Source organism: Podarcis muralis, chromosome 5 (assembly GCF_964188315.1).
Source record: "Podarcis muralis chromosome 5, rPodMur119.hap1.1, whole genome shotgun sequence".
Taxonomy (NCBI): domain Eukaryota; kingdom Metazoa; phylum Chordata; class Lepidosauria; order Squamata; family Lacertidae; genus Podarcis; species Podarcis muralis.
The window spans coordinates 88280650-88303770 of record NC_135659.1 but is presented as its reverse complement, the minus strand read 5'-3'; the positions used below and the strand labels follow the sequence as shown (position 1 = coordinate 88303770).

The 23121-nt window shown below is 47.7% G+C and overlaps 2 protein-coding genes across 2 annotated transcripts in view; one reads left to right on the top strand and one right to left on the bottom strand.

Annotated features, from left to right (window-relative positions):
* The window catches only part of LOC114599942 (piezo-type mechanosensitive ion channel component 2-like), a 54428-nt gene extending 53105 nt beyond the window's left edge, over nt 1–1323 (top strand). The window contains exons 48-49 of the mRNA XM_077929517.1: nt 53–281; nt 819–1323. Coding sequence (XP_077785643.1) covers nt 53–281; nt 819–1074 — 485 coding nt within the window. The 3' untranslated portion in view covers nt 1075–1323. The remainder of the gene's footprint in view (nt 1–52; nt 282–818) is intronic.
* A 1096-nt stretch (nt 1324–2419) lies between these two features.
* On the bottom strand, nt 2420–22007 carry NPEPL1 (aminopeptidase like 1). Its single transcript, XM_028735307.2, has 12 exons — nt 21804–22007; nt 15116–15301; nt 13447–13617; nt 12164–12253; nt 11119–11200; nt 10846–10988; nt 9319–9396; nt 8035–8135; nt 7151–7274; nt 5581–5757; nt 5098–5208; nt 2420–3530 (listed from the first exon to the last, which is right to left on the bottom strand). Exons 1-12 carry the CDS (start codon nt 21951–21953, stop codon nt 3372–3374), a joined length of 1572 nt encoding a protein of 523 aa, XP_028591140.2. The 5' UTR covers nt 21954–22007; the 3' UTR covers nt 2420–3371.
* Between the last annotated feature and the right edge of the window lie 1114 nt (nt 22008–23121).

Genomic DNA, 23121 nt, shown 5'->3' with positions numbered 1-23121 from the left:
GGGTTGGGAGAAAGGTCAGCTCACCCCCACCCCATAATTCTCATTTCCGCAGCTCATTCCAATGCGCCAAAGGACGTAGACAAGATGGCCTTCTTCAGAAATATCACCATCGAACTGCAGCAGCTGCCTGCCCAGGAGTCCTTAAGCCATGTTCCCGAATGGTGGGTCGTGAAAGAGCAGAGGCCCGGCTGTTTGGGTAATGGATGCAGTAAGAATATGGAACTCTTCATCTTCAACGACAAGGTCAGCCCTCCTAGCCTGGGATTTCTGGCAGCTCATGGGTAAGGATGTCAAACTGGAACCTGTTATTTCTGGGGCAGCAATTTGAGATTTGGATTAAGGTGGAGAGAAACTTTTTCCCGCTGTGCTGCCTTGAAAAATACAGAACAGGTAGCCAATCGCTGGCAGGAATTCAATATTGCACTGTTGAATGTTGTCAGTGCAAACATTTCAGCTTGCCACATAGACGAGCCTTCCCTCTTCCTTCCACCCTTGCCAGTGTGCTGTTCTGGGTTTTTTTTTCCTAAACCCCCAGAATAAATTTATGGGGTACACAAGGCAAGAAGAGGGGAAGAAAAGCTCATTACGCAAGTGGAAGTCCTTGTGCAGGGCTTCGGCTGATAGGACTACTTGTGTCAATTTTGCCTATGGAGCATAAGACTCTTAAATCTCAGGGCCACAGGTTTGAGCCCTACATTGGGCTAAGCACTGCAAGGGGTTGGACTAGATGACCCCTGAGGTCCCTTCCAATTCTATGAGTCTATGAAAACTCAAAGAACACCCTGAACATCACCACCATCTCTCTCTCCCCGCTACAGGATTGTAGGCCTCTACATGTCTTTTGTTCTGGTCATCGGAAAGTTCATCAGAGAGCTTTTCAACGGCATCTCGCGCTCCATCATGTTTGAAGAGCTGCCCAATGTGGACCGCATCCTGAAACTCTGCACGGATATCTTCCTGGCTAGGGAGGCCGGGGAGCTGGAGTTGGAGGAGCAGCTGTTTGCCAAACTCATCTTCCTCTACAGATCTCCTGAAACAATGATTAAATGGACCAGGGAACCCAGGGAAGACTAAAGCCGCTGTGTGTGTGTGTGTGTGTGTGTGTGTGGAGTCACAACAATGCATTGTTTCGTAAGGGAAATGTTGAGTGGGGCACAACTGCAAAGGGACATGGCAGGAGATACTGAATTAAGAGGTGTAGAGGGGACTGATTCGTTAGCTGCTCAATCTGATGCAAGGCAGAAGTGTAAGCTTTATATGTACGCTGTTTACTACCCTATGTACAAGAGCAGAGATTATGTTGCACATAGCACAGGACTCTAAAGCCACAGGGTGTGTGGTTTTTTTTTGGGGGGGGGGGGAGATTAGAAATCATGACAATACTTTCAGCAATTTGCTTCCTTTCTCCACTCTGCAAATGTACCATCATAAAATAAAAGTGCTGCATGCTGGGCATTCCTCTTCCTGTGAGATGACCAGATGGTTATGTGCATGTATGACAAGTTGGCTGTGGCAAGGAGCAGCGAATGGGATATGCTGCTCAGGCCCTGAAAATGAAGAATGCATGAACTGCCCAGGCTGCATCGAGCCACGGTTCTTGCCTAGTCCTGTGCCCAGCAAGATGCCCCACGGTAGCTCGAGAGAGCAAGCAGTCTCCCATGGCCTGCCCTCAACACCTGGCCATGAGAGCGCCATTGCCCAATTCCACATAGCTGCCATGACTCATAGCCAGTTTTGGATTTGATATCCCGCTTTATCACTGGGGCGCGGGTGGCGCTGTGGGTTAAACCACAGAGCCTAGGACTTGCCGATCAGAAGGTCGGCGGTTCGAATCCCCACGGCGGGGTAAGCTCCCGTTGTTCAGTCCCTGCTCCTGCCAACCTAGCAGTTTGAAAGCACCTCAAAGTGCAAGTACATAAATAGGTACCGCTCCAGTGGGAAGGTAAACGGCGTTTCCGTGCTCTGCTCTGGTTCGCCAGAAGCGGCTTATTCATGCTGGCCACATGACCCGGAAGCTGTACGCCGGCTCCCTCGGCCAATAAAGCAAGATGAGCGCCGCAACCCCAGAATCGTCCCTGACTGGACCTAATGGACCTTTACCTTTACCACTACCCGAAGGAGTCTCAAAGCAGCTAACATTCTCCTTTTCCTTCCTCCCTCACAACAAACACTCTGTGAGGTGAGTGGGGCTGAGAGACTTCAGAGAAGTGTGACTGGCCCAAGGTCACCCAGCAGCTGCATGTGGAGGAGCAGAGAAGCGAACCCGGTTCACCAGATTACGAGTCTATCGCTCCTAACCACACCACCACACTGGCATATCCTTTGTCCTGCATATCCTTCTTACACTCTTTGTGTCACCTACCCGCATTTGCAGAAAGAAACGGCGCAGATACCTCGATTCAATAAGCTTACACTCGTGTTGAGAGTAGGGTGGGTTTTATTCTAGGTTGCCTCCCATTAACACTTTTATTCTAAACGTCGATGAAGTTTGTCAGCAGAAGGGTGTTAAGAACCGTCGTGGAGAAATGCACCGGCTCAATTATAGGGTCGTATCCATAATGATCAGCAAAAGATGTAACATGCATGAATGGTAGCTTAGGAATATTATTATTATTGAAAAGCTGCCTTAGAAAACAAGGCCTCCCTTATGCCAAAATGCTGCTGCTAAGTGAATAATGCAGAGCCTCAAAGTGGCTTCATCCCAGCGGTTGCAACCCTGCAAACTGAAGTGGAGCCTGTTATGCTGTTGGGCATGGCAGCTGCAGTTCCTTCCGGAGCAGCAGTCCTGACCTGGGGGCAAGCAGGATTTCAGGTATGCCTCCCAGCAGGTGAAAAACAAACCAGAGAAAGAGGCCAGGAGGCACAGCAGCTGCCTCATCCCCTGCAGCGTCAGGAGATTTAAAGGGACGCACCTGGTGTTTGACTCCCAAGGTGGCAACCCCTATATTCCTCCAAACCCCACAACACTATTGAATTCTGTAAAGCAGAGGGGTCGAGAAATAAAACCTGCAGAACTAACTCGAAAGGCTCTATTGGCATCAAGAGGTGAAGCTGTTGCAGTAATAGGCTCAGATACTTTTTGAAAGGGACGTGGGGGAATAAGACACCCCTAGCCCCTTCTCCATAAAGACTGGAAGCAGCAAAGTCACCAGGTTTGGTAGAAAACCCCCAAGCGCATTAAAAAAAGAAAAGAAAAACACCCAACCCAACAGAATACAGCCTTTTGCCAGAGTGAGATGGGAGAATCAAATGTGAGCAACTTGTTTTCGTTTTCTCGGTCACGTGGGTGCTTTCGTGGTTTGGGAAACCCTTCAGTGCAAAGTGAGGTAATTCCTGTGTGCCCTCTCTCCAAAGGGGGAGGAGAGCGGGCATTAAACCAAGCGGCGCCTCTTGGAATCTCTCTCCATATCTTCCAACGGGGAGTCCCCATTGCAGCCCAGCGGAGAAACCATGTTCAGGAGAGGGTCTTCGGAGGCACGGCCAAACAGGGAGAGCAACAAAGCGACGCCGTAGCCTGTGGCTCGTTCACCCTAGGAGCAAAAGCAGAGAGAGGCGAGTCTCAGCACTGAATGCGGGAGAAACACTGAAGGCAAATGCTTGGAATGCTGCCTATGAGGGCTTGTGTGTTGTTTAGGTGAAATAAAAATAATAAGCTGAATGGAAAGAGGCACACAAATTAAGTCATTTTGCAGCATCCTAAGGCTCTAATCCTATACCTAATTACAGTGGTGCCTCGCAAGACGAAATTAATTCGTTCCACGAGTTTTTTCGTCTTGCGATTTTTTTCGTCTTGCGAAGCACGGTTTCGGAAAAGTTTTGGAAAAGCTTCAAAAATCACCAAAGTCTTCAAAAACCTCAAAAAAGGCTACCACACCGTGTGCTATGAGTTGCTCCTCGAAGTCAAGTCGCAACTGTATTAACGGTGTTAAGAAAAAGGAAACAAACTTGCAAGACGTTTCCGTCTTGCGAAGCAAGCCCATAGGGGAAATCGTCTTGCGAAGCAACTCAAAAAACCAAAAACCCTTTCGTCTTGCGAGGCATTCGTCTTGCGAGGTACCACTGTAACTGGGAATAAGACCCACTGAACTCAATAGGACATACTGTGTATTTATAATTTGCTAGAAGTTGCCCAGAGTGGTTGGGGCAACCCAGTCAGATGGGGACAACAACAACAACAACAACAACAACAACGTATGTACAGGGATCCCCTATCAAACAAGTTGCTTTTTAATGCATCTCTTGCCAATGCTTTTACTAGTATATTCTGCTATTTACATAAAGCTAAGAAATGAAGAGAAAAAAATCCAACACCGTGGGCTGTAATCCAACAAGGACTTTTGGGTGCACAACGGAACTCCCCCCCTCCTCTCCCCACATGCCCCCCAGAACTGTTCTAGGTCCCCCCCCCAAACCTCCAGAGCAGATGTGGAGAAGGGGGGTGTGCAGTAGAAGGAGAAGTGTTGCAACAACACTTTACGGTGGTGGAAATACTTTGCTGGATACTGCTCTGTAGTTACACTGCCTGAATTCCACAACCTGTTTAAATGACACAAAACCTGCATGTATCTGCTGCTTTTGTTTCATTGATTTTGCTGCTCCCAGGAAAGGCCAAGGATCTCCCGGGTGTCCAGTGGCCTCTCTTGATCTCTAGAATTTGTACTAATGCTGTGATTTGGCGTATTGCACTTATGGAACTTAAGTCCCATTGAACTCAGTGGGACTTCTGACAAAATATTTGCAAGACTTGACTTTCAAACCTTTCCTTTGACTTCTGAGGTTTCACCAGGCTGTATCTACCCATTTTCAACCTCCTCTATAAAGGCTAGCCATTTGCTTTGAAAAAGATCTAAGATTCTCAAAACATTGTTGTTTTTTATTTTATTTCAATCTTTCTGCTTGCGCATAACCAGAGGACTAGCTTATTATTGCACTGCAGAAGACAAGATCCCACTCCACAAAGACTCAAAACTTTCGTCTTAGTTATTTAAAACATTTCTGAATCGCTGGCAATGTTGGCTCCATCTAATTTTGTGTGGCTGCGGTGAGGATATACCGGCCTTTGACTTAAGAGAATGGAATCAATCATACACAACTCACCGCATGGACCGGGGCAGCAATGTCTATGTGGACCCAGACACCAGGCCAGTCAAACCCAATGTGTGAAGCAATGAAGAGTCCAGCACAAGAGCTTGGGGAGTTATCTCGGTCCTGGAGAAAACAGCAGAAAAGAGGCTGTGTTTAGTAAGAAGCATTTTCAGAAGCCTCAGTCTACAGATAATGATGCTCAATTGTATTTCTAGAGAAGGTAGGCAGAAAGCAAAGCAGTTCTACACAGCAGCACTTTTGATCTGATGGTGATGATAATAATAATTATCAACAACAACAACAACAACAACTATACCCCACCCATCTGGCTGGGTTTCCCCAGCAACTCTGGGCAGCTACCAACAGAACACCAAAAACAGAATAAAACTTCAAACATTAAAAACTTCCCTAAACAGTGCAGAAAGTGCCTCACAGGCATTGTACTCAGCGTAGGCATAAAATAGTAACTGATAATAGTAAATCTGATAAACCTACTGCCACAGAGTTCTTCATGTCAGCCACAGCAGAGGTAAATTCACTAAAATGGAGCTCAGGGCAATAGACAAGAGGGTGAACCAGATCTCCACAGTTTCTGCCCGCCTTGACACAGGCTCGTTCCCACTCTTCGTTGTTGGTGAGGACAGCAGCGTGGTATTTCCCCGTGGCAATTCCCTGAAAGGTAACAAGAAGGAAAACGTGAAACCCAAGAAGAGGCAGGCCATCTCTGCCTAAATTCTGAAGTGCTTCTGAAGTGCTACACAGTAGATGGGACTCATGGATTGCTTCTGCGATGCAATCTCCTGATGCCATGGGCTGGCTGGAGGAATGCCAAGAAGCATCTGTGAGGGAAGTGGTGGTTGTGAGAAGACGAAGAGTGGTCAGAGGGAGAAGACTGGGAAGAGGAAGCATAGGGAGCTGAAGAGGGAGCAGGGTTTACTGAGCAGGGAAAGTCTGTGGCAGAGAGGTGGAAAACAGGAGAAGAGGAGGCCAAGAGGCAGAGACAAGTCAGGCTGGTGAAAAAACCAAACTATCTCCTCATCCTGCTGCGACAAGCTCCCCTCTGCTCTGGTCTCCCAGTACCAGAAGAGGTATGAAGAGGGAGGTGCAAAGGCCGGACGGCGGAGTCTCAGGTTGCTTGGGAAGCACCCAAGGGAGGAGGAGACTTAGGCAGCTGTGGGAAGATGGGGACCTTTGGTCCCCACAACTGCCTCAAAAGGACAAGACCTACTGAGAAAAGAGCTGTTGTGCTCCTTAGACCAGGCACTCCTGAGCAGACCTTGTTTCTTCTAATAAAGAGTTGGCTTCACTTATTCCATGGGATTTATTGCTGGCACCCGCTCCTGTCGCCCAAATGACAAAGACTGGTGTCCTACAAGCCATTTCCTCCTCTGTTTGATAGCAGATGCTTTGGGCGGCAGGGAAGGGAAAGAAGAAATGAGAGAGGGGGAAAAGGACAACACCAGTAGCAGCTGGTGCCCACTGGTACTTGTAGGGAAGAAGGCAGAGAAGCTGACAGTAGGTGGAGTCAGAGCCAAACAAATCTAATTTTGCCCCCATTGTCCTCCCTGCTGAGTTCTACGAGGGCAACACTGCGACTGAGGAGAAGCTGAGAGGCAAGTTATACCTCCTGGACTGGTTGCAAGCGAGAAGGCAGGCAGGTGGAGGTTGCCTAAGGGCCGGGAGAGGTTGGTGGGGCAGTGCCACCTTTGCACTGATGGACAGGCCTTCCCCAGACAGCACTCTTAACTTGCTTGTAGTATTCCATATTTACTCAACCGCCTTCCCTTCCTTCCCTGCTCCTCCTCCTCAGCCAACAAGAAGGACAACTGAGTTATCCCAAGCCAAGAAGATGCACCTGAGAGGGCTGTGAAGACATGCCACTGTCTCCTTCTGTAAGTGCTGTGTAAAGCAGTGGTTTTCAAACTCTTTCTCCAGGGAACTCTGGGGTCACTCTGAAACTTAGCAGACTCTGGTAAGAAGGCACCTAGCATGCCGCCCTGGGGAGAATTGTTCCAAAGCAGGGAGCTATCGCAGAGAAAGCCTGTTTTGTTTTGACTCAAAGTACCTGAGCGCCAGTGAGAGTAGCCATATCCAAAATAATGTCAGCACAAAGGTCTTTGCAAGCGTAGGCAACTCCATCAGCGAGCACCAGCCTGCCCTCGGCATCAGTGTTGTTGATTTCCACAGTTCTGGAGAAAGAGTGGGGTAGTAATAATAATAATAATAAGGCAATGTTTAAGGGTTATCTATTCATTTAATCTAGTTAGGTAACTGCTATGCGCCTTAATGTAGAAAAGCTAAAACAGCAAGCTAAAACAACAATAACAAATGTTACAAAAAATACACAAGAAAAACATTAATTCAAGTTTACCAATTAAAATATAGTCATACCTTGGGAGTCAAACGGAATCCGTTCCGGAAGTCCGTTTGACTTCCAAAACATTAAAAAAACCAAAGTGCGGCTTCCGATTGGCTGCAGGAAGCTCCTGCAGCCAATCAGAATCTGCAGAAGCCCTCTCGGATGTTCGGCTTCCAAAAGAACGTTCTACACTCACTTCCAAGCAGTGGAAGGCCAAGGCATTTGAGATCCAAGGTATGGATGTATACTGATGGAAATGCCTTCTTCTATGGCCCAAACGAACTCGCAGATCAGTCCCAATCATAGGGACTTGAAACCTTCCCACAGATGAAAGCAGAGATTCCAAGAAGCTGATTCATGTGTCCCAATATTGCAACCTGCGCTTTTTCTGTACCGTCTGCAATTGTGGCCTATACACCTATCCCTGCTCATGCTTAGCAATCTCCCTGAGCCAATGAAATCCTCCAAGGACCCAGGTGTGCTGCCCCAGCTGTGCATTTTTTAAAGTTAGGAGCAGGTGGAGAATTCCCAAAGTAAGCACTAGGCAGCAGCCAGGTAGGGTAAGAGTGGAGGGAAGAAATAAATCTTACTTTCCGGAGTAAAGAACATGGATATCATCCGGCCTTGTTGCATTTGGTCCGACAGAATTCTCAGCCAAGCAAAAAACAGCATGAAGATTGTCTTTAAAGCCCTATTGCAGTAAGGAGAAAAGAAGAGCTGTGAAATGAAGGGAGAGCCGAACCTGCAAAACAAATGAAAGCTAACAGGAGAGAAACCATGCCACACATTTTTATTTATTGCGAACAAAGTCTCTGATACAGCTCCATGCAAGAAAAATGCATTTTAAAGCAGCAGCAGCCTTGGGAAATGTTAATTTAGCATTTGAGTGCCTCCCACCAGATTTCTTGGCTGCCCGGCTGCCCCATTAAATGACTGCAGTGAGATGCTTTCAGAGCCCTGGATACTATTGCCGGGTAGAGAAGTCTGCCATCAAGATTCATAGCACTATAGCGAGAGTGGAATTTCTTTGGCCTTTCTCGTTTTTGAAGAACACCCATCGGTTTGTCACAGTATTCCAAGGCGTTTTTATTGTCTCCCCTCCCACCTGCCATGCATATAACTGTGCAATGCCCACAATAGACTGCATTTTGTACAGGGGCCTAGCCTGGCTTTAGGCATGCCTGGTATTTATTTCTGAGTCAGGGTAAGGAATCTAGGAATGCCAAACCTGGAGAGGGGAGCAACACCCCACCATCAATTTGTAGTGCCATAACAGAAGGGCAAGCCACCATTCATGAGGAATAAAGGGGAACTTCTGAAAGTCAGATAGTTGTTTATTTCCTTGACATCTGGTGGGAGGGTGTTCCACAGGGCTGGCACGATTACGGAGAAGAGTCTCTGCCTGGTTCCTCATAACCTGACTTCTCGCAGTGCCAGAAGACCGTTGGAGCTGGATCTCAGGGTCCGGGCTGAGCAATGGGGGTGAAGATACTCCTTCAGGGCCAAGGCAGTTTAGAGTTTTAAAGGTGGATTTAAAAACCAAGTTCCCCATCCCTGGTGCAGACAACACTGAACTAAATGGATATACAGGGCCAAAGGTCAGCCAAGGACTCAGGCTGAGCAGTGACCTTGAGGCCAAGAACAATTCAGCAAGTTTCACAGCAATGAAAACTCCAGGCCTGAGGGGGGTTTGTTTGCTGAATGAACTTCAAGGAATACTCTCTCATTCTAGCGGGCATCGCATTCTTGAATCCTCCAAAATAAGGAACGGCCGTGATGTTACATCACTGGTAGGCCACTGAACCACCAAGGCTCTACTGCATGGCTAAAACAGGCATTACAGCCTTGGATAAAAACTGCTCAGTTTCACTCACTTGTTTTACGGTGGCTTTGAAGGCGCCCAAAATAGCAGCAGCTCCACCACAATCTCTCTTCATCCCAGGCATTGTTGTCTAGACAAATGTAAACACAAAGAGATTCATTTATGCAGAAAGCTTTGGTGCTGAAGGAGCCATGCAAGGTGATTACAGCGCAACACTGCAGTGTATCCCTCACTGAGTAAACTCCATTGAGTTCGACAGAACTTCCTCTCTGGTAAGTGTGTACTGACTGGATTGCAGGCTTTATCTGTTAAGACACCCTCCCAAGTGAATTTATGCCATAAAGCATATTCATCCTTTGATTACTCATGCCTCTCCTTCCCCATCTAAATTTAGAATGATTGTAAGCTCTGTGGGGCAGAGACCTGCTTCTTCTTGGCTTACTCTACTTTGTGTAGGAGTAATTATGTGCCCTGATGGCATTATACAGATAACAAACACTGCCTCACCTTTAAGCTCCACTCAGCCATTCAGGGAGTGCCCAACTAGTGAAGGGGCTTCTCAAGAGTGAACTAGGCCAGCCCAACCTTTATTAGTTATTTCGCAAATTCATAAACGGCTGCACAGCCGGAGGCTATCAAAGTGGTGCACAAGATGAAAAATGCAATTGCCACAGGCCCATCCAGTCCAACACCCTGTTCTTACTGTGCCCTAGCAGGTGCCCCAGAGGGGAAGCACACAAGCAGAACTCAAGTGCAACAGCAGCTCTCCCCACTTGTGATGCTCAGCAACCAGTATTTAGAGGTGCATGGGTGGGCAAACTAAGGCCTGGGGTTAGGATCCGGCCCAATCGCCTTCTAAATCCGGCCCGCAGATGGTCCGGGAATCAGCGTGTTTTTACAAGAGTAGAATGTGTCGTTTTATGTGTTTAGGGAAGCTTTTAATGTTTGATGTATTACAGTATCTTAATATTTTTTTGGAAGCCGCCCAGAGTGGCTGGGGAAGCCCAGCCAGATGGGCGGGATATAAATAATAAATTATTATTATTATTATTAGTATTATTATTATTAGTAGTATTATTACTTTTATTTAAAATGCATCTCTGGGTTATTTGTGGGGCCTGCCTGGTGTTTTTACATGAGGAGAATGTGTCCTTTTATTTAAAATGCATCTCTGGGTTATTTGTGGGGCATCGGAATTCGTTCACTTCCCCCCCCAAAAAACATAGTCCGGCCCCCCACAAAGTCTGAGGGACAGTGGACTGGCCCCCTGCTTAAAAGTTTGCTGACCCCTGGATAGGGCCTCGGACACTGGAGGGAGAACATAGCCATTGTGGCCTGCAGCATCCATCTGAAGGAGCCCTACCTGAATATGAATGAATGCACCAGGTAGAGGGACTCTGCAAGTGTGCAGGCCCCCTTTGGATCGATGGAGATCACACATGCGTCTACAGTCTGGACTTGTGGCCAGGTAGGCACCTTTACACATACCGAACACACAAGCAGGGCATCAGTACACACTGAATTTTGATGTGTGCGAGTGAGTGTGTGCAGCTGCTGCTGTGTCTCCAGACACGCTCACCTTTCCTTTGATGCTGAGTCCTCCAGTGTCGTAAACAATGCCCTTCCCAACCCAGGCGATGGTTTGTGTGGCACCTTCCGGGGTGTGGCTCAGCATGGCTAGAGCCGGTGGGTGCACGGCTGCTTTGCCAACGCCGTAAATACCTGGAGACAGAGGTAGAGGCAGGAGAGCTGGGGAAATTATCTGAATTACCCATGAGTAATGTCTTAACCACATACAAGATTTTACCATATGAGGGAGTGGGGAAGGGGGAATGGCTTCGGTTTGACTGACCTCCAAATCCTTTCTCCTTCAATTCTGCGTTTCGAATAATGGTTGGAACAATCCCCAGGTCCTTTCCGACTTTTCTGATTTCCTTCAGGTAAGGAAGACACCAAAGTCACATCACAACACCTTTAAACACTGTGCTTCTTAAACTCAAAAGTCAGAATCCAAGACCCAAATCCAAGGGACCAGGATGCAACAACCACTCGCCTGGACCCCTTTTTTCCTGCAATGACCTCCCAGGACACCAAAACCATTATCAGTGGCTCTCCACCCGGTTGCCTCACCTTCTGAGGCAAGGGGACCAGTGACTGGGGAAAGGGCCTTATCGGTGGTGGGTCCCCATTTATAAAAAACCTTGTCCATGCTGTGCTTCACCTAGCACAAACTTCCATGTCTTTTTGCTGCCAAATGAAGACCTTTTTTAAAAAAGAATCTTTCTAGCCTTCAAAACCTTCCAAGCTGCTGTTGATTTGCTTGTAAATTTTTGGGTAAGAATTGTCCCCTTCACCAGCGGAGCGTCAGGGATTTTATGGCAGATGTGCGAGTGAGGCAAAATTCACCCAATCTTTACAGCGCGTCTTTCCATCCCCACCAAAACTTGCAAACATCGATGGGTTATATCAGCACAGCATTAAAAAGTGTTCATGGACATTTTGAACGTCGCTGTCCTCAGGTAGTCAGGAATGAGGTAAGGCCCTTTGTTGTTTCTACGTGAAATCTGTCTGAAGAGACTCTTCAAAACAGGGCCTGTGTGGGACCAATTTGGGGGCGGGGACGGGGGGCTGTAACCCTTGCACATTCTTTCCTGGATGTCACCCACCCAAGCCTACAAGCAAAACCTAGATCATTTAGTCCTACTGATTTATGAGCCTCATTAAAGCCACCTGGTTCAAAATGGCAAACCATTCGTCATCAAATGCCAAGCGACAAGTCAGCCACCTCCCTGAGCATCATGGATAAAATACAGCTTCGCTACAGTGAAATCCTGGACACAAGCTTCCCAAATTCAGCGGACTGTTCAAGCTAACGCTGTTAAAAGGTTATCACCAACCTCCAGGAAGCTGTCGGTGTTCATTTCATTGCATGGGGTGTCTACGATCCGAGCTGCCAGCCTTATACCTTCCGCAGCACTTTCCAGACACTAGAATTCATACAAGAAAGAAAAGGGGAGCATGTCAAGAGTGTCTATGCATCACAACATTTGGCTTTGCTTTTCATCTGCATCTGCACCGCTCAGAGACTTTCTGGGTGTCAGGAAAATTCAAGTGTCATGGAAGTCTGTAGTGTAGACCAGAGACTACTTGTGGTGGATCGACCTTAGCAAGTCTAATCACTCACTTCTACACAGGAGAAGGTAGCATCACAAATTCCAATTCATTTTTATCACTGCATTACTGTAAGGAAACCTAGGAGCTTGTAGCTTTCTTTCTTTCTTTCTTTCTTTCTTTCTTTCTTTCTTTCTTTCTTTCTTTTGAAGTACATAACATTTCACCTACATTTCAATTTTAACGCACTCTCGTGTTTGCAAATTGCCTGTTGTGTTCTATGAAAACCAGCTAAAGTAAAACCAGCCATGCAACTAGGGGGAAATAAGCCTTTAACATTAACCCAAAGTATTATTTTTGTGTCAAAAAGTATAATTTAACTTAAAAACCATTGTAAACTGTAAAAACTGTTAGTAGGATTGGAATAACACTTGTAGTTTAATGGTGAATTTTGGATGTAACAGAGATGTAAAAGATTTAAAGGTAAAGGTAAAGGTACCCCTGCCCGTACGGGCCAGTCGTGTCCGACTCTGGGGTTGCGTGCTCATCTCGCTTAAGAGGCCGGGAGCCAGCGCTGTCCGCAGACACTTCCGGGTCACGTGGCCAGCGTGACGAAGCTGCTCTGGTGAGCCAGCACCAGCACAGCGCACGGAAACGCTGTTACCTTCCCACTATAAAGCGGTACCTATTTATCTACTTGCACTTAGGGGTGTTTTCGAACTGCTAGGTGGGCAGGAGCTGGGACCGAACGACGGGAGCTCACCCCGCCGCGGAGAATTGAACCGCTGACCATACGATCGGCAAGTTCTAGGCACTGAGGTTTTACCCACAGCGCCACCCGCGTCCCTGTAAAAGATTTGGATCATTATAAAAGATGAGGGGGAAATGATTAACAATAGGACCCACAAAGGGGAGGAGGGAAGTCCTGGAGATTGTATGGAATCTTGTCTTTATGTTGTATATGTGACTGTAAAACTGTAATCTGAAAAACCAAATAAATATTTTTTAATTTTAATTTTTTAAAATAAAAGTATCAAACTTCTTCTGTTGCAACAAACCGGCAGCTTACTTTAAGCGTCTCCACCTCCACAGGGCCATTGTTCTGCCCAACCAGGAAAAATTCCACTACCACACTTTTCTTCTCTGTGCGTCTAGAGGCACTGGATCGCTGTGTGAAGAGCGGAAAAGCTCTTGCTATAGCACAGGCTGAGGCAAAGACCTCCGAGCGCTCGCAGACCATCTGAAAGGGAAACAGAAAATCAAATGCGTGCCAGAAACCTGAGAAGGGGCTGAGGGTTGAAAGAATATATCAGGCATAGGCAAACTCGGCCCTCCAGATGTTTTGGGACTACAATTCCCATCATCCCTGACCACTGGTCCTGTTAGCTAGGGATCATGGGAGTTGTAGTCCCAAAACATCTGGAGGGACGAGTTCACCTATGCCTGGAATATAGGGAGCTCAGATATCTGTCCACACTTCTGAGGGGGAGGCAACCTGGTGTCAAGCCTCCTAACAGCAGAGGTCTCCAACTGTCTCCTCAGAAGGAAGCCATATTGAGTTATGCTGGGCTTGCTTCCAATTAAGTGGGTGTGACATAGCACGGGAACCTGTGAAACTCCAGGTGTTGTGAAGCTACAATCCCCTGACCATTGCCTTTGCCGAGGCTGATGGGAGTTGGGAGTCCAATGATACCTAAAAGGCTAAAGGTTTTCCCTCCCTAGAATATAGGACTGTGACCTACCTAAGAATACTAAAAATTACCTGTACAGAGATGCCAGCTTGGAGCTTAGGACATCTTGCCTCCTTTTTTTTGAAATTAAACACCGGTGGAGAGACTTGAAACTCAGAAGTTGGCAATAATTTTATTGATTGGTTTGTTTTATTTCCATTTCATGGAACTTATACAGTGGTACCTCGCAAGACGAATGCCTCGCAGGACAAAAAACTCGCAAGACAAAAGGGTTTTATGTTTTTTGAGCTGCTTCATAAGACGATTTTCCCTATGGGCTTGCTTCGCATGACGGAAACGTCTTGCAAGTTTGTTTCCTTTTTCTTAACACCGTTAATACAGTTGCGACTTGACTTCGAGGAGCAACTCATAGAACGCGGTGTGGTAGCCTTTTTTGAGGTTTTTAAAGACTTAGGTGATTTTTTAAGCTTTACCAAATCTTTTCCGACACGGTGCTTCGCAAGACGAAAAAAATCGCAAGACGACAAAACTCGCGGAACAAATTAATTTTGTCTTGCGAGGCACCACTGTACTCCATTTGATTAAAAAAACAAAATCCCTCAAAGAGATTTACAAAAAAAAGTACAACAATAAATTTATAAATTCAGACAGCAACCATTTTAGGCATGTCCAATATGTGTGCAACAGCACATGCACCGAACCAAGAAATGACCCAAAAATGTCACAAAAACCTCACGAGAAGGGGCGGAATGGGGGGTTCGTAGGGTTTTCCAATAGCGTTTCAAATATATGTGATTTCACTTAAACGCACGGTGCCTTGGAATGTAACCCCTGCGTAAATCAGGAGTTGCCTAAACTAAGATCATTTAAGACCAAGTATACCCAAAGGCATCAACTGCTTCCACAAGAAGTGAATCACAAATCTGCAAGTGCAGAACAAGGTGTTTCAAGGTTCTTCCAAGAGCGAACGTGACATTTAATCAGCCCCTTTGCATTTTAAACGCTTGCGGATATTTTTAAGCCACTTCCCTGCTCACTTTCACTTACAAGGATGCATCTGTTGGTCCCTCCCGGGAGACAGTTCCGAACGAGGCGCGTGAGGAACTGGGCGGCTGACGGGCTGTTGTGTCTGCTGACCCGGGAAGGTAAAGCGGCTATGGTAGCATAGTTCAGGTAGAGAGGGCAGCTGTCGGTCGGGTTTGGGTTCAGGGTGCTTAGCGCAGCTTGCCATAACTGAGAAAAAGGAAACAATGGGAGAGATTGAAAACCCTTCTTCAGAAGATGCACCACCCGTTCACAGTTTTTTTCAGTTGTACCCCTTTAGCCTGGCAAACGACTTACCACAGTGGTGAGGGATATGCAGCAGCAATGCTGCAGTGATGCAAAAACCCCAGACTGCATGGTGACCCAGTGATCACAGCATGACCCGATTCACATCCAACCCTAAGTCCAAACCATGGCTTAGCGCAAACCTGTTTTCTCCTGGAGAGACTGACCACTTTACTCCTCGGTCCTCCTGCTGCTGCACTGCTGTGAGCTAAGTCATGGTTTGGATTAGTGCGTTGTCCAAACTGTTGCTTAGCACGCAACAGGAGGTGCAAAGAGTCTGCACACTCACACATGTGCACTAAACCATGGTCTGGCTTAGTGTTACCTGTGAACTGACAATGGCTTAAGAGCGTCTCCATCAATACATCAAGAGGGAAAGAGAGCTCGCGGTATTTCAGATTTTTACCATGCTTCTTTCAAAATGGCAGAACAAATAATATACATTAATAAGGGCCTCGTGTGGCTGAACCCTGTTAAAGAAACTCAGTAAAACAAGGCTGGGCAGACCTGCATTAGGAACCCTGGGGCGAGGGTTGCAGGTAATGGTGGTGTACACCTACTAGCCTAGATGGGCCAAAAATTCTCACTCAGGGTGCTTCCAGACTGGTGTTTATTGTGGAATAAGTGCCCCCCCCCCATGCATGCATATTTTTCACAGTGCCCACACTATGTCATTGGCATCAAAACATCAGTCTACATATTCCCTGTTTAATCTGGGTTTACCCTCTCCAGGAAAAAATCCAAACACAACAACAACCCCAAACGTGTTGACAACGACCCATTTACAATATCAAGCTCCCATCTGAAAGCACCTTCAATAGGACTGTTTTATTGTAACTGCCTGACAACTTTTGCTGGTCTCCTCAAAACAGGTCTTCAGTTATGAGCGGATTGCAATGGCTTTGGGGTAGTTGCTGCAGTGTGGAGACAAGTAAAACGTGCCTTTCTCCAAATGGACAGGCTGGCTCAAATCTTCACAGGTTTCTTGTTCCTTCTGTCACGATTTGGACTGTAATCTCCATTTTGGGACAGAGTCCAAGGCAGACCTCATGGCAACAACATCCCACCTAATTTCTGTTCTTAAAAAAGAACACACACACACCCCACTTTGCCACCCCATCTGCTGCTTTGTTTAACATCTTGGCCAATGAAGAGTTCTGGATAACTTGAAAACTGACTCAGTATTTTGTGGCAATTTGACTGATCCTGAGAAAGGTATTGCCCAACTGTGGATTTCAGCCCACAGGACTGATTGCAGATTCATTAATCAGCAGCAACAATCTTTCAGCTTGGTCACTCACTCTTTCAAAGGAACAAACTGCACAAGGTACCAAATTCAATCACTAAATGGCCCTGGTTTGTGCCAAAACCATTTTCATTCCAATATCTTAAACTGGGCTGAAAAGGCAATAAGAGTTTTTTATTATTATAAAAGTGTTGCAGAAGCCCCAGACTGTTGTTTGGGCTTCTTGGTCTAAAGTACAAGGCTGAGTCCAGATAAAAGTTCCAAGATATGGCTATCAGCAGACATTCCCTCCTCTCCACTGTCTACATTTTGGAAACAAACCAGACGAGGACCTCTTCTGTGGATTTAAACGGCTGAGGGCACTAGAAACTGGAATGGCTTTGGTTTGCACCAAAATGGAAAGTTCAGCATCTCAATTTTTCAGTATTAGCCATCGTTAGACTTTAATTCCATCGTTTACACAACAAGGGAGATAGAAGTAAGGCAGGCGTACCTAATAAAATGCAGACATCTGGGAAAGAGTTGCTACCCACACTCCATGGAGGTATCCCCCCCTCCAAAATGCATTCAAAGAATATGTGAGGTGAGTCGCTGGGTCACAATGAATAGTCTGCACATTTTCACCTCTACATCAGGTGAGCGGGTCCTACCTTCTGCACATTTGGCACACTGGGATAGCTCAGTTGGCAGAGCATGAGACTCTTAATTGCAAGGTTGTGGGTTTGAGTCCCACGTTGGGCAAGAGATTCCTGCATTGCAAAACGTTGGCCGAGATGGTCCCAACTCTACAACGCTATGATTCTATGATAGGCACGCGCCAATCAAGGTGTATAGAACTCAACAACACAAGGGGGATTTGAGCTCTATGCCCATTCATTGGTACATGCAGAAGGGCCTTAGCTCTGTGTAAGAGCTACTGCTTTGAGTGCAGAAGGCTCCAGGCCCAACTTCAGACATCTCCAAGTAGTTATGGGGAAGATGCCCTGCCTTAAATCAGTGTTTGAGTTTTGCCAGGTGCCAGGCACCTTTTCCACCTGGCTATTGGATATTTGCAGCCAAGTGAGGATGCCTGGGCACCAGGATGGCACCTGACATCTTCACCATCTGGAAGGGCAAGCCTAAGGATCATTGGATCTTGTCTGTTTTCACACACTAATTCCATGTCCTGTAGAATTCTATCAGTTATACTTTAACTGCACAATCAGAATGAATTTCACCAAACCAAAATACTTTTTTCTGTGCGGCCTAAGCAGGAGCAGTGAACAAAATTGTAGTTAATTGTTGTAGCTTCTCTTCACTAACCCCACCCCAGTTGTGAAGAAAACTCTTTATGTTATGAATGGTCCGTGTCACCATTAAGGAAAAGAGGTCGGAATAGGCCAGTATTTATGTGGACTGTCCCTGGATCAAGTGACTTTTCTTCTTCAAGTTCTCAAAGTTCTTAACCTAGCTCAAGGCAGTCACCTGAACTACCCAGATGTTTAACTGAGAATCAGTCAGTCCATCACTTGAAAAACATAACTTTCGAGCCACCTTGCCCCCAAAATGGCAACTAGACAGTTTTGGCGACTGTAACTTTGGTTTAAGGTGCCTAGCTTATATATCTGAGTTTCTAACATTGCCTGGAGAGGTGCTGCAGAAGTCAGTGTAAATAATACTGAGCTAGGCCGAAGCCTCTTCCCATGTATGCCAGATACACCAATGTGTGGTGTATTGGGGGGCGGGGGAATGTGGCCAAAAGGTGTACCAGTCACAGGGTACAAAAAAGGGCAAGCAAGACAAATTAAGATGCTTTATCTGCCCATATAGCTTTAAATTTCCTGATGCAGCAGGAAGCAGATCTGAATCCGCAAATGTTTGTGTCATAATAAAGGAATGGGGAGACTGCTGCTGTTCCAGCTGTTGTTGCTGTATATCTCCCATTATCCCTCACTGTTAGCCATGCTGGCTGGGATTCCTGGGAGAAAGCCCAACAACAGCTGGGGGGGACAAGACGCTTTAAGCACCTACTGTTTCCCATCTTTGCTAAACATGTCAAAGAAAACAGGTAACAAGCCTCGCACATATGCAGCAAAGAAAAAGGAGCAAAAAGCAAAGTGAAATAAGAGTTACAAAAATCTCACATAATGGGGACGTGGAGTTTCTAAATAACAAAGTCAAACCAATGCCCGATAAATCCGTCTGGTTTTTGTTGACCTCGAAGCGCACAGAAGCCTCTCAACCCCCGCAACTAATTGCTCAAATTCTGTCAAGTGACCTTAAGGCCTGTGTTTTGACTTCCCGGACAGTTAATAAATCAACAAATCTGGGACCCACGCAGACAAGTTATCGGTAAGCTTTGCAAAATATCTTTAAATTGCTGCTGCACTGAGTTGATATAATGTACAGATCTTTTAAAAGAAAAGTCTCCTTCCTCTCTCCAACTTCTGTTGCCCATGCTTGTTGCAAAAAGCCAGAATGGAAGTTAAAGGGGATTAAAGGAGACACTCCTTCCTAGACTTTTAGGGTTTTTAATGGGCCACAAGTCTTTCTGGGTTTTTGGGGGGAGGAGGGTTTGCCCAGTATTGTCTGCACTGACTGGGTGCATTCCCAGCTGTACCTGGAAAGGGCAGGGATTGAACCTGGGGCATTCTGCATGCAAAGCAGATCTCCACAACTGAGCTATGGCTCAAAGGTTAGCGCAGCTGTCTGCATTTGTCCTTAGGCCAGTGTTTCCCAACCGGTGTTCCGCGGCACACTAGTGTGCCGCGAGACGTTGCCTGGTGTGCCGCGGGAAAAATTAAAAAATTCGAAAGATATCCGGAGAGGCGGCCTTCAGGCGAGTTTTAATTTTAATTTTCCTTCTCCCACTTAATGCCCCACGCTCGCCCGAGCAGCTTGCAGTCCTCGGTAACCACGGCGACCCGAGGGAGGGGAGGGAACAGGGAAGTCGAGGGCGGCGGCGAGCCATGGTGACGTCAGTGGGCCGCGCCGCCTCGCCCTGGCACGGTGTGAGAGCCCCGGCTAGTGGCGCGAGCTTCGGAATAAGTGGGATCCGCGTGCGCGAGACCGAGATCGCGGGTAAGGAGCTCAGCCCTGGGCAGGAGGAAGCGGGGCCGCGCGTGCGGGCCACATCCCCACAGAGAGCGAGCCTCCCCCGGCCCACCACTCCGGGCAGGTCCACTCGCATGAGGGGGCGGCGATGGCGACGGCCGGCAGCTTGCCTGCAATGCCATCCCTCGAGCAGGCGAGGAGCCCGGAGGCTACCAGATGCGAGTCCTCTTTCCCACCCTGCTCGGGAGTCCAGAGCACTTGGTCGCATTCAGGATCTAGAGTGGGGAAGCGGGGCTTGTGTCTGGGCTGGACACATTGGGCTGCCTGTGCCGCTCGACCTGCGGGGAGAAATCAGGGTGGGAGTCACGACCGTGAGGCAGGGCTGCCAAGTGTGGCAGAAGAGGACACGGCCGTCGCACCTGTCCTTAGGTAGGAGCTTCTTCCGTGTCGACCTGCTGCCCTAAAGTCTTGGCTTTTTTCTTGGCTTTTTGGCGGTTGGCACAGAAGGAAGGCAAGGGGGAGGGGGGAAAATTGAAACTTACACTTTCGTGCGTCCCTCCCGGCGTGACGCTGCGCGCTGACGTCACGGGGCTGTAATGGTGGTGTGCCTCGAGATTTTTTTCATGAAACAAGTGTGCCTTTGCCCAAAAAAGGTTGGGAAACACTGCCTTAGGCAATCACTGAAGCCCTCTTTTAAGGGAACATCTTCTGTTTTTGCTCTCCTGTGCTGTGTAGAACAGCTTCCATTGATCTAAACTCCTCTCATCAGAATTCCATGATGTGTTATACTTACTCCCTCCTTAAGTGAACCTAGAACAGGCAAGAACTGGGTGGCGCTTTCCTAAATATATAAATATGCACCCATGCACCAAATCCAAGCATTTGCAACACAGCTGGTTTTTAAAAGCAAAACTCAAAATCAACGAGTTTGGGTAGGTTGACCATTTAGGCGAAAAAGGAAAAACTAAAAACTTTAAAGGGTTTGAAGCTGTGATCCTAGGCATACTTACCTGGGAGTAAGTGAACTTAAAAAGGGATTTGCCTCTAAGCAAGAGAGGGCTAAGGGACACGGGTGGCGCTGTGGGTTAAACCACAGAGCCTAGGGCTTGCCGATTAGAAGGTCGGTGGTCTGAATCCCCGCGACGGGGTGAGCTCCCATTGCTCGGTCCCAGCTCCTGCCAACCTAGCAGTTCGAAAGCACGTCAAAGTGCAAATAGATAAATAGGTACCACTCCGGAGGGAAGGTAGACCGGTGTTTCTGTGCACTGCTCTAGTTCGCCAGAAGCGGCTTAGTCATGCTGGCCACATGACCCGGAAGCTGTATGCTGGCTCCCTCGGCCAGTAAAGGGAGATGAGCACCACAACCCCAGAGTCATCTGTGACTGGACCTAACGGTCAGGGGCCCCTTTTCCTTTAAGAGACGGCTACAAGGCTACCATCTGAAAGTACCTAAGTCCCTTTGGACTCAGTAGGGCTTACTTTGAAGAAACACGGGCAGGGCTGCACAGCTGCCTACTGAGAATAAACCTAACTTGCAAACTGCAAATAAATCAAGGAAGGAGACGGGTTCGAGATGAGAGCACGTGAATTTTTGCTTCCTCCAGGGGGAAGCAATTTTTTTCCCTCCCCTTCGTGGGAATCTCATGGGAGCAACTCATTTAGGGAGGACAGAGAGTCAGCAGCTTAACAGATAGGGGAAAAATTACCTGGGGCGGAGCTTCAGCACGTGGGAATGAAAGGATGAGAGGTAGTTCTTTTGTAAAATATAACAATAATAACAATAAAAACAACAACAACAATAATAATTGCAAGTTCCGTCCTCCCTCTCCAACCAACCCCCCCTTCCAGCAAGGCGCTATCTAACCGACAGGAGAAATATGGTAAATCCAGCCCACCCCCACCGCTGCTGGCGGCGCTCTCTCCAGCCCAGGCCAGGCCTGGGGGAAGAGAGAGGAAGCGTTTCCCGAGGCAAGAGCAAGAGGAAAAGGAGATTTCTATTAATTATCAGGAGAGCTTTCAGTTTGGGGTGGGGACCCCGACGAGCTCCATGGGTCGGGGGAGCTCCCTGCAGCAGCCTCTCCTCCCTGCCCAGCCCGCCTGCCCCGGGCGAGCCCGGCGTGCCTTTACCTCCTCGGTGACCCTGGGCTGCAGCTTCCCCCGCAGCTGGGCCCAGGGCAGGCGGTGCAGGTTCTGCAGCTGGCCCAGCACGAGCAAAGGGCGGCTCTGCGGGTCCGCCTCGCCGGCGCTGGCCTGGAACTCCAGCTGCACGTTCGCCATCTTCCTGCCCGCAGCGGAGGAGGAGGAGGAGGAGGCGGCGGCAGCGTCTCGGCTCTCGCTCCGGCTCCTCCCCGGCGAAGGCAGCGCGCCCGCCTCCTCCGGCCGGGCAGGGAACGGCAGCGTCGCCGCGTCGAGCCTCCATGGACCAGGGCACGCTACCCGCAAATAGCGCTTGCTGCTAGAGGGGGGGAAAGCGCTCTCCTATCAGGTATGAAGGAGGTGAAAGGAGCACGCAACTTTTGGAAGAGACCTGAAGGCTCTGTATAAGGAAGGGTATTTTTTTTAAAAAAATAAAAATAAATCAATAATAATAATAATAATAAATTTTTATTTATACCCCGCGCTTCCCGGTTCAGAAAACCGGGCTCAGGGCGGCTAACAACAAATTTAAAACACTTAACTGATGCAACAAAAAACACCATAAAATACAGTATAAAACGTGAACAACAATAAATTCAGAATTCAAAAATCAATTTAGGGGGGAAATCCATCCAATAAACATTAGATGATCACCAGGGCTTGACGTTTTATTATGTTTTTATATGTGCTGGAAGAGTGGCTGGGGAAACCCAGCCCGATGGGGGGGAGGTATAAATAATAAAATTATTATTATTATTATTAAATCGCCTTGGCGCCCGCTGCCCTCAAGCTTTCCGGGTTTGCTCTGGTTTGCCCCAAACTGGCGTGGGACCTTTGGATCATGGAATGTAGAATGGTATTGCTGGGAGGGACCCTGTGGGTCATCTAGTCCAACCCCCCCCCCTGCAATGTAGGAATTGCAACACGCAGCCCCCATCCAGTTTGAAACCGGGCCAGACCCTGCTTAGCTTTGGAAGTGTGCTAGCAGGTCTCTTGCTTACAGCGTGGACACCTTGATTTATTTGCAGTTTGCAGGCCTGCTTAGTCCAGCACCCTGTTTTCACAGTGGCCAGTCAGATGCCTGTGGAATACCAGGGAAGCAGAACATGAGTGCAAGAGCAGCTCTCCCCTCTGGTGGTTTCAAGCAAGCGTCGTTGGAGGCCGAGCATAGACATGCATGGTCAGTCTCCACCAAAAGCCTTATCCGTGAATTTGTCCAATCCTCTTTTAAAGCCATCCAAGTTGGTGGCCATCACCACCTCCTGGAGGAGCAAACTCCACGGTTTATAATAATAATAATTTATTATTT